At 33.6% G+C, this 11392-nt stretch overlaps 1 protein-coding gene across 3 annotated transcripts; it reads right to left on the bottom strand.

The window, feature by feature from the left end:
• Positions 1 to 1726: 1726 nt before the first annotated feature.
• On the bottom strand, positions 1727 to 10679 carry LOC105131889 (QWRF motif-containing protein 8-like). Of its 3 annotated transcripts, none has more exons than XM_011035082.1 (8): positions 10269 to 10679; positions 8153 to 8211; positions 6763 to 8048; positions 6136 to 6255; positions 3803 to 3919; positions 3624 to 3713; positions 3050 to 3157; positions 1727 to 2055 (listed from the first exon to the last, which is right to left on the bottom strand). In XM_011035082.1, exons 2-8 carry the CDS (start codon positions 8181 to 8183, stop codon positions 1954 to 1956), a joined length of 1854 nt encoding a protein of 617 aa, XP_011033384.1. In that variant the 5' UTR covers positions 8184 to 8211; positions 10269 to 10679; the 3' UTR covers positions 1727 to 1953. The 3 variants fall into 3 exon arrangements, with proteins under 3 accessions (XP_011033384.1, XP_011033385.1, XP_011033386.1); XM_011035083.1 differs by lacking the exon at positions 10269 to 10679 and adding an exon at positions 8340 to 8857; XM_011035084.1 differs by lacking the exon at positions 8153 to 8211.
• Positions 10680 to 11392: the final 713 nt, after the last annotated feature.

The raw sequence follows: 11392 nt of genomic DNA, 5'->3' as shown, positions 1-11392 counted from the left end.
AATTGAGTCATTTAGTTACAAAGTTAATAGCCAATTGATTTGTATTTACTGACTAGAGAAAAAATTAAAAAAATAAGAACTAACAAAAAAAGACACGAGGAAGAGCTGGTGTGTTTAAAGTTGGTGAAAAATATATAATTTAATCCCTCAATTTTAAAAATTAGAAATGTTCGGTTATTTATATTTTTTTAAATTTAATTTTGAGACAAAACTTTTTTTTTATTTTCAAGTTTTTAGTTTATAAAAAAAAAAAGTTTCACTGGATTCTGGTATAAAAAGAGAAATTCATTGTTTTCGCATACTACGATAACTAGATTAATTTATTTTGGTGTTCACATATTTTATTTGAAAAAATAACTTGATGGTAGTTATTTGAAACCTCGATCATACCTTAAAAAATATATCAAAATTAAAAATAACTAGATTAATTTATTTTGGTGTTCACGTATTTTATTTGAAAAAAATAACTTGATGGTAATTATTTGAAACCTGGATCACACCTAAAAAAATATATCAAAATTAAAAAAGAAAAATCTAGCTTAATTTGATTTTATATTTTAGAATAATTTTTTCAGGTTTCTTAGATTAATAAATTAATTTATAGGTGTTTTAATAGTCTTTTACAAGATTAAAATGGATTATAAAATAAATTTTTATAAAAAAAAAAATTTATCTTGATTTTTTATATCATTGTGGTAACTAAAATATAAACAAACAAACGGTATATCATCGGATTATTATTATGTTTTTTAAATAAGGGCTGGTAACTTAAAAAATAATATATATAGGCCACGAGTCCTACATGTCTGAATTTTTTTTACAAGACTTCATACAAGCTGGGCTACTAAACTCGTGGTCTGGAGCTCTGTTTTATAAGGATTTTATATATATAAATAATTTTTGATACTCTTTCTTTTGGTGCATAAAAAGCTTTTTTATAAAATAATGACTATGTTCATGTTATTCAATTTGTGGTAAATTATAACCCAAACAAGACCCTGCCTAGAAAAAGAATAAAAAAAAAATATTATCCAATCAAATTAACTTATTATAATTATGTTTATTATTCAGATTATAAAATTTATTTGTTAATTGGGGTTAGTACAATGTATCATTTTTATTTTACCTCTTTAATTTTTTTTATTTAATTTCTTGATATTTTAATGTTTTATTTTTTTAGCTATGGTTAATCAAGGTTAAAATGACAGCTTTGTAATTTTTTTAACACCATTTAAGCAAACCAAACAATTTGCTCTGGATCAAAGAAGTCATATCAATTAATTTTTTTTTATTTGTTAACACTTGTGATGATTTATTAATTTTGTTAATATATTAGTTCAGTTTTTAATTATCATTTCAAATATTTCATTGTTTATATAAATAAAAATAACAAAATTTATATTTTTATATATAATTATTAACTTATTAGCCGAGCTGACCCGTAACAAAACATGTGCTAAATAATTGTACTCTAATCCTCAAATTCAACACATGTTTTTCAGCTGAAAAATGGTCTTTAAAAAAAATGCATAATTTATCCCTTGTTTTTATAGCCAAAAATATTTTTATGAAAAAAGCATTTCCAATATCAACACCAAATATTATTTTCTTTCATGACTCACATGCATGCATGCATACTTGCGCGCACGCTCGCTCTAAGTATACAGGGAAACATTGGATATGAAACTTTTTTTTTTTTTTTACTTATCTGAGATCTGCTTCTACATTGAATTTCCAATCCTTTCCACCACCTCATTTTCTTCCCATTCCCTTGATACAAGATAATTACAGGAAACGATGGAGCCGAAAGCTCACTACTGGAAAAAAAAAAGAGAATAAAACAAAAATAAATTTTCCCACTGAAGTTAAGATAAAAAATCAATTTACATTTGACCAGAGAAGACCCTGTAATTTTATCTCTACCGAGTGAAGAAAGGTTAGTATAGTGGTTGATCAGGGCCATGAAGGTGTTTTCATGGCCATGGGTGGTGGTGGTTGCTTCCCCAGAGCTTCTTTCATTTGTATACGATGAGTCCTAATGCTGTACTCCTCCACCTGCTTGATGCTGAAAGCAATTAGATATAATCCAATATATACATTCCACGAAAATAATATTTTTAAAAATAAATAAAAGAAAAAAAAGAACCCTAAAAATGTGCACGACAAACTAGCTAGAAAAACTAAAAAACTGAATGGTTTTGATTTTTTTCCACAGGTGTTTTACGTATATATGCAAGGACCCCAGCTACATGCTTGCCCAGAGACAAAAAATAGAACCTTCTGTTTTTGCTAGAAGACCATCCTTTCAAGTCATACACAAGTAATGATGATCTAGGCCAGCCAATCTGATATAGGACAGACCAGATTGTCCACAGACAATCGTAAGAAACAGGGAGAGAGAGAGAGGGCAGTATTGATTAATCCCAACAACTTGAATATCTAACCAGGTAGCACTGCCATTCCTCAACCATATCAAATAAATAAAAAGCTCAAACAATTGATCCAACTTAACTAGGATGATGAACAAGTTCGGTTAGGACAGGTAATGCGACAGCAATTTATTGACTGACAAGGGCAACACTCAAATCCAGGCCTAACCACTCCCACCAAGCAGCAAACATGTTTTAAAGCATGTTGGGCGGCCATGACAGCCGGAACATAAACAGTTTATCAATCCATAGAAATACAATATAAGCTTGTTCTAGTACATGTTTGTTGTGATTGGATAGTTGGGTTTTATCGGAACCTTGCAAATGATGGGATTCTTCAAGCCAAAACAAAGCTTGAACTTATCTACTTGTATCAAGTTCCATCTTCAATAAATAATTCTCTCAAGTGTTTCTAGACAGAAGTTTGGTAAAAAGAACAGAAAAGGAAATTGATCCATGAGCAGTTAAGACTTCTAATGGACAGAACCAAAAGACTGTCTTGCTTAAAGAGAAATATGGCAAATGATATGTTTAGCACGTTGTAGAGGGTTTCTCACTATGCTTCTTTTTTTTTTTCCCTGCGAAAACCTAAGTAATACAGCATGCGTTTTTGTTCTCACCTGCATAGCTGTTGAGGACGCCAATAGAGCTTCACATTGATCAAGCTTGGCTTTCTCTTGTGATGCAACAATGGCGAGATCATAAACCAAAGCATTCACCCCCTCCACCTATAAGCATTAGAACCACAAAATATAATAAAAGAACCACAAATAAGCATTAGATCTGCAAATAATTTTGGCAACAACAGTATGTAGTTTGAGGTGAGCATTGGAAATTGAGAAGCGTAGCCTAAAATGGAATTAATTCAATTTAAAATTTAAAGAGTTAAACTAAATGAAGAAAAATCCATGAAAGAATTGATAAGAGTTTGATTTTGCACTTCAACTGGGTGATTCCTAGCGATAATGGGAGCTTAAACAACAAGGTGAGCATGGTCCATAAAAATAAAAATTCAATTTGCCAATCTATTTCCAGCTATCTCTTCCCTTGTTATCCACTTCAACAATGCATGGTTCATATAATGGTAAAATGAACATGCAGCTCAAATGAGAACTACGTGGGGGAACCTCATCATCATGCTTTATGGATTAACTGACAAAATTGAAAGAGAGATAGCTAAGACATGTATCTCACTCTTGGAAGTAAAGAACATATGGAAGATCCCATTGCCTGCATCACATCAACAGCTGAGCAAATAGCAACCTTCAAAGATTTTATATCTGCCTGAAAAGGTACAGCACCGATAATGACATCAATGTACATAATTTCTCTCTCCAGAAATCACTTCGATTTTCTGTTAAAACAAAACATACCTTTGCCCCACCAGTGACTGGAAGACGAAGAGTGCTTGCCTCCAGATCTTCCACAGCCCCAGATAAAGAATCGATATGATCTTTCTCAAGTAAAGCCCAATCATCAAGGTAGGCGATCTAAATCAATTGGCATAGCAATTAGATAATGGGGTAACTCAATTGGATTCAACTCAGCAAGACTAGACTAAACCTCTGCAATTAGATAATGGGGTAACTCAATTGGATTCAACTCAGCAAGACTAAACCTCAGTTCGAAACTAGTTTAGGAAATGATGCATGAATAAAGAACTAGAACAAATTTAAAATAAATTTTGAAATGAAATTGACCACCGAGATGTTTGAAGTTGACTCTAACCAGGGTATCTTTTTCACATGAACATGTTTCTTTGTAAGAAGTACATCTACAGAATTGAGAATACAACAGGAACCTAAGCTGGTTTTCTTCAACATCAACTTGATCCTACAACAGCAGACTTCTTCCAATGTGTTGGATTTTAAACCAGCGTAAGACCCTATTTGATCTATTAAAAACACGAAAAGCAACCACATTTTGTCAAATAATAACATGTACATTATTTTTCAGACAACAAACAACCAATAAGTGCTTGATTTTTAGCATACCATAAGATAAAGTTCCCCACTAGCGTGGAATCAAACTTCTTCCCCATCATTTTTAGAGCCACATTTAATCCAGAAACAAGATGCTGGAAGTCAACAATTCTGAAGCAATGCTGACAACCAAAAATCTTGCAATTTGTCTCCCTGCAGATGCTCTTGTTCATTAAGATAAAGGCCATCTTGTTTTGATTCTGCCATAACCAAGTTGTATGATATTCCCTTTGGTCTTTTGCTCATCTCTTACAAGTTCTCACCAGAATCTATCCTCTCCGTACAGATACTGGTGTTGGCCCCTGATTCACACAGCCTAATGTCTCCAGTAACTTCAACCCATCTTACAACTTCCTTCTCACAAATGCTTCTATTTTGTTTGATGGGGTACCAGTTCATATAAGCCACATATACTAAAGACATGAAATGGACTGCTTATATATTTTGTGTGTGCGAGTGCAGGCGCTTTGATTTTACCATAGAAAGAGAAAGCTCTTGTTGTTATCAGCTAATCACCCAATTATAACATCAGTTGACGCAACTGAATAACTAAAGTATTTGTGAACAACCATTCCATAGAAACTCAATGTTTTTCCCTCATGAACTTCTACTCTTCTCCTTCCTCTCCACATTCTATCCAACCGTGGGTTTTAAGAGATTGGAGAAGACCAACCACAGCCCAGTCCAGTTCAACAGCCCTTGCATTTTACTGGCTTCCTCCTTGTGCAAGAACTTTTTTTTTCATAGATGCCCAAACCACTACAGAGTTCTATTTAAAAATATAGATTTCAAATTATACATTCACTGCTTTTCAAAATTTCAAATGCTCTAGTGTAAATACGATTCAACCATATCTTTCCAACTTCACCATGCTTTGGGCACTGAACATTCATAGAACAGGAGCATGGTGGTATTCACCTCAGAGAAACAAATGGATTATCATTTTCAATTCAAATCCCATGAAACTAATTTTACAGAAGAAAAGGGATAGCAGTTCATTTTTTTTTCTTTTTCAAATCAACAATTTTCTTTCCCCGCCAAAAATATCAGAAATCCACATTTCACTGAGAATAAAATTGCCAAGTGATTACTTATAGCTTTGAAAAACCGCTTTTCAAAGCTCCCCTATTCAACAACTGTTAACCTTCGATCTGTCCATATAATTCAAGATCTCACAGATGCATATAGGCATATTTTGCACATGATTGATTGGAAGCCCCCTGCTCTTCAATTTCTGTAGACAGTAAGTTACGATGGCAGGTGCTTTGTCACAAATATTTGCTTACCCTATATGTTGCAAGAACCTTAAACAATTCCAATCTAAGTTGATGCTAGATAGCATGAACATTTAGATAGGACTAAAACTCATCTTTCTCCCAAACACTTGACATACTACCTCCATGTTAGGTGTTTTAATGAAAAGTGCTTATCCACATTCAGCAGACAGAACCTGGATCCCTCATTCATGGATTTGAATATAGTTTTTTTCCCTCATTCCCCTCAAGTAGAAATGATTGTAACTTCTATTTATATAATTTTAAATAAAATTAATGACAATTAAGGATCATAAAGAAATAGATCAATCTAAAACACATATTGGTTGCCATAAAGAACCACAACCTACAACATATTGACAGAGAAAACCACTCAGCAGATAAATAGAAACATTTAGATCATGTTGTGAAATACTAAAGCAGTAATGTCATTGTAAAGAGAGGCATTACTTGATCAGTCAATACTGCATTCAGTTTGAGCTCCAATTTTAGCTTTTGGAGATTGATCCTCTTCCTGATTACCGAATCCCACAAAGCTAAAGTGGTGTCCCAAACATTGTATAAGGTTCTCTGCACCATCAAAACATGTTTGTGAATTTAAAACATCAAAGGAAAGGAAATTCTCTTTGAACATCAAATTTAAGAACAAAAGCTTAAGCATGCTCTATTCATAAGCCAAGGTTCATCTTCAATTAAAAATCACTGAAACATAAAAGGCCTATCGAACCATAAATAGCGGTGCAGTTTAACAACCAGCCCTATTTTTTCTTCACCAGAACACCATCCCCCCCCCCCCCCCCCCCCCCCCCTGGTTTTGAATTACTCGAAACAAGCATACAACTTTCTGTGTTTTTTAATAAAAAGAAATCTAACAGCTGTAGCCACTAAAAAGGACTGAAACTAAGAAAATATTGCCTTGAATAATGACTAGAGGCACCATATGGCTAGAATTATATTTAGTGAAAGAAGGCCGACATGAAATATGGCATCATAAGTTCCATGCAATTAACAAAACATTAAGATAAATGGCAGATTCAGGAAACCTACATTCTACGGAAGTCGGTAAATGATAACTACCTCGGCGGTCACCTTCTGAAAGTAAAGAACAGCCCCTGCCCGGGCATTAGCAAATCTCCACTGCAAATATCTGTTGTATAGAAGTCGTATCTGATGAGCATCTTCAATATAGCTTGCACCCTTTTTCCCCCTTTTAAAATCTGCTATAAAACTAAGCACAGAAGTATAATTATTGAATTGACTGGAGACACTTGATGGCCTTATCCGAGATGGGCTAACCCCTGTAGGAGGAGTAGATGGTCTTGTCCGTGCTGGACTTACACCTCTACTAATGCAAGTCCTACTTGGCGATGCAGGACGTGATCCAGGAGTTGGCAAGGACTGAGATCTAACTGCAGGACTTACAAATGATATTCTGTCCGATAGACTTGATGCAACAAGCTTCTGAGCCCCAGTTATCCGCTGCAATTTATCACCAACTGAATTCACCTCAGACACTACACCAATTTCTTCTAGCGATAACCTCGCAGTATCACTAGCAGAAACTTGTAAAGGTTTTATTACACTATCAGGTGTGGGAGTTCTCCTGAGTGAAGATAATCCAATTCCAACTGGAGTTGACAAAGATTTCACACTCTTATCAGTGAGATCCACACTTCTATTCAATGATGTATTCGAAGATACCTTCCCACCTATCCTACTAGGCCATCGATGCTGATCAATCAATCTAGAATGCAAGCCATCCACTGGTTTAGCGTTCTCTGATTGATCCTGCGAATTCTTCCCTTTAAGAGGACTCCTCTTTCTCTCTGGTGTAGGCTTTCGGGACCCAGTAGGCATTTCGGCCTGCTTATGAACTACATTTGAAGAAGGCCTCAATGTTCGATCGGAGGTGACATTATTAACTGGTTTTTCCTTCTTGCTGATAGGAATAGAAATACTATCTGATTGAAATGAAACAGTAAGACTTCTCATTGTAGAAGGCCATAAACTCTCTTGTAACCGACCACCGGAACTTAGCCTTCTAGATGGAACTTGCACATCTACTGATGAATCTTCAACTGGTGTGGAGGGGTTTGGGGGTGAAGGTGGAAATGAAGGGCGCCTCCTCTCGGCCGATTGAGATCTTTTAGGCAACACTTGGGAAGGTGTAGGCAATGTTCTAGTGAGGCTTGGTGACGGGAAACGCCTAGCAACAGAAGGTGTTGTTGGAGAGGATGATTTGTACCTGGAACTAACTTCCCTCGTCCGAGGACGGCGGGTGGCTGCTGCTGCGGTTGCATTGCTGTTTCTTTCAGCTGAAACCAAGGGAGGTCTTGGTTTATCAAGAACTGCTGTGTGCTTCTCTAATTCACACACATCCATCAAAAACTATCCAAATTAGACCACATTTATGGATTCTTTCACATAATTAAACAACCAAATTTGACAGCTTCATTTTCAAGTATACCACATTGAAAGGAATCACACAAATTGCTCATAAAGAAGATCCTTTTCCCTGCAATAAATCTGCCACAAATGCACATAACCAGAAAGAAAAGAAAAGTAAAGATACTAGAGAATGGCAGTAAAAACGGGCAAAGAATATAAACCAATAAATAAGAAAAAGAAACCCCCAAAAACTGGAAAAAACTTACATCTTTACAGAGACTCGGATCTGAAAGATTATGAATTTGAGAATAAAAATAAATAAATGCAAGTGCGTATTGATTTTTCATCAAAATGAGCCCGAATCCAAGCAGATCAGGCCATAACAAAGAGTCTAAGCAATGGTTACTATAAAACACCATCTGGGGCCAAAATGTGGCACAGAAAAATCCGGAGAGTGGCACAACGTGCATTAACGGTCATCACTGTTTTTTTGGGTTGAAATAAATCCAACTCTTGGTCTAAGGGGTCCCCTGTGAAAATGGGGAGACTGAAGAGTGGACTACTGCCATGGAGAGGCACAGGATAAAAGACAACAAAAACGGGTGCGCAGGATAAGAATGGTTGTTTTTTTTTTTTTTAACTCCCTCTCACGGGAGTGCCATTGTCGGCTGGGCTGGCAATTGAGGTACACTCACCAGCACAGCATTACCCAACTCCTTCCCCGTTTCCTTCTCCCTCTCTTTTTACTTCTTTTTATGATGAAGAGGTGTGGGTGTAGAAGAGTATTTTTTTTATTTAAAAGTATATTAGAAAACTATTTAAAAAAAAAAATTAATATCCAAAAATATTAAAACCATTTAAAAATATAAAAATAAATTAAATTTTCAAGCAATTTCAAAGCTCACCACACATATATAATCAAACATTAAAAAAAAAAACACATTTCAACTAATTAGGCTTATATTTGCTTTTTAAAAATCAATAATAGTTTCATAAAATCTTATAATTATTAAAAACTTATATAATTATTAATTTTAAAACTTGTAGAATTAGTAAAAATACACAAATTACCCGACACTTATATTAATTAAAAAACCAAAACATCAACAAAGAAAAAAAGAATTATTTGTTTCACCTTCAATATTTATCCATAACTCCCTGTGCTAAAATTAGCATAAACATAAACACCATATCTCATATCTTAGGATGAAACTGTGATTCCCATTAATATGGGTGTTAGGGTTTAAAAGTCTGTAAAATAAGGTAATTGTGTGTGATCTGCACTAACTGTCCAAATCGACTCTGTCCATCGCAAGTGTTCTTAACATGTTTCTGGATGAGAAATAAAATGACAGATATTTGTTCAAATATAAACTGTGATGGGCATTAATGAAACAAAGAGTTACCTCATTGGGATCCCATGGTGAATTAATTTCAACTGTTCTTTATTTTCTAACCTGAGTTTTCTAGAATTGTCATCTAGTGAAACTAGAGTACAAGAAAGGAAAAAAAAAATGGAAATAATGTGATCTGTTCTTATGGAAATAATTTTAAATAGTATAATGATTAGAAGATTGAAGTTGCAGGTGCTAATGTTCTTGGGGGATATGGGAACAGACATGGAGGACCACGTGCAAGCAAGATCATTGCCCATCCCCATGAACTACTACTACTTACTCACACTCACTAACTCATAATTATTAAGTATTAATTCACAGTAGTAAAAATCTTTTTAAATCGTAGAACTGATTCCCTTAAGTGCAGAGCTTGGTGTATTATACTATTTACGTTTTGACCACTGGGGAAACCCTTATTTCTTGATTTAGTTGCACAGATCCATGAAAACCCAGAAAGATTTAATGAAAAGTTTGGATTTTTAATAAAGAATCTATTTTGGCAGGTTTATGTCTCTGGTGTGGAAGACAAGTAATACAGTGATATACATACATACATATATATATATATATAGAGAGAGAGAGAGAGAGCTGTATAAATCTCTCAGAAATGGCAGAAGAAAAATACACACTGAACCATACAAACATTTTATATTTCTCAAGATTCTGATTAAAAACAGAATTTAACCCATCCCCCAAAAAAAGGAAAAAAAAAGTAAGAAAGAGATCAAAGTTTCTCCAGAACTGGCAAAAGGGTAAAAATTTAATATATTTATGTTAAAGGAAGGGAAGATTTCTCACCTTTCATTACTGACACAAGTCAAACTGTCTTTTGATGATGGAAAGTAGGAGACTAATCAATTATAATTAACTCAGTTAACACCGCTCCAGTACCCTGGAAAAAAGATCGGAAACTGAACAGAGAAAGACTCTGGCCGCTTCAAGAGATTGCCGAAGCAAAGATGAGAGAGAGTCAACGGTGGTTGGGAGAGAGAATATTCCGGTGATGGGAGTGCAGCGATTGTAGTTTTGGAGAGAGGGGGAGGGAGGGAGAGTAACATGTAAATTAATAAAATAAAGAAAAGAAAAGAAGGTTTTGAATGAAAAAAGAGGGAGAGGGAAGGGATGCAAGAGGCGGTTTTTCAGTTGAGAAGGGGGACCGTTGTTTTCGCGCCACCTACTTTATTGACGGTTTTAAGGACTTTTCTTCCGGAGCGGGATGATAATCGGTATCTGCGGTCGAGTTTCTTTATATTTATATTTTATTTATTATTTATTAAATAAAAATTTTAAATATTTATATTTTATTCATTGAATTTATACTATTTATTGTTCAATTATTATTTAATATTCAACCAAAAAAAATTGTTAGTTTCAGAATGAATTTTATAATATTTATATCATATATATTATTTATAAAAAAAATATATGTTATTTGAATAGGGTTAATATCCATTAAATTTAAATTAAATTATAATTCTTATTTATTTTTCAGTTTTTTTATTTTTACCTTGTAACTCATTGTTTTTTCCTTTGAAAGTAGTAATTAATTGTTTTATAACACTCATTTAGAGCCTAAAATGCCTTTTCAGAGGTTATTTGTTATTACAGTGTGTTGAATAGCTTCTACTGGATCTTATTTATAATCGATTTTTAAATTTAAATTTAAATTTTATATAATTTAAAATAATATATTTTTTATTTATAAAAAAATAATTTTCATTTATTTTCTATACAAAAATTCATCACTTTGTAGTTTTAACTAAACATATTTTTTAAAAAATACAATAGCAAAAACTACTAAATATCAAGCACACATTTAATACCTCAGAACTGTCTCTAGTTTTACAGACATAAATAAATAAATAAAAATAACATTTGAAATAAATTTTTAAAAAAAAATTGTGAGTTCTTTTGAATTTTCT

The sequence above is a fragment of the Populus euphratica genome, unplaced genomic scaffold (genome assembly GCF_000495115.2).
Source record: "Populus euphratica unplaced genomic scaffold, PopEup_1.0 scaffold73.1, whole genome shotgun sequence".
Lineage (NCBI taxonomy): Eukaryota > Viridiplantae > Streptophyta > Magnoliopsida > Malpighiales > Salicaceae > Populus > Populus euphratica.
The sequence above is the reverse complement of the archived record's forward strand: the minus strand, read 5'-3'. Positions and strand labels throughout refer to the sequence as shown.

Bases quoted from the DNA above. Each gene is read 5' to 3' on its own strand.
- LOC105131889 (XM_011035082.1), bottom strand. From the start codon at position 8,183: ATGAGCAATTTGTGTGATTCCTTTCAATGTG. The intron at 3,920-6,135 runs GTAATGCCTCTC...CAATTGATTTAG, and splicing joins ATGCAGTATTGACTGATCAA to ATCGCCTACCTTGATGATTG. The intron at 2,056-3,049 runs GTGAGAACAAAA...AGCATCAAGCAG, and splicing joins CGTCCTCAACAGCTATGCAG to GTGGAGGAGTACAGCATTAG.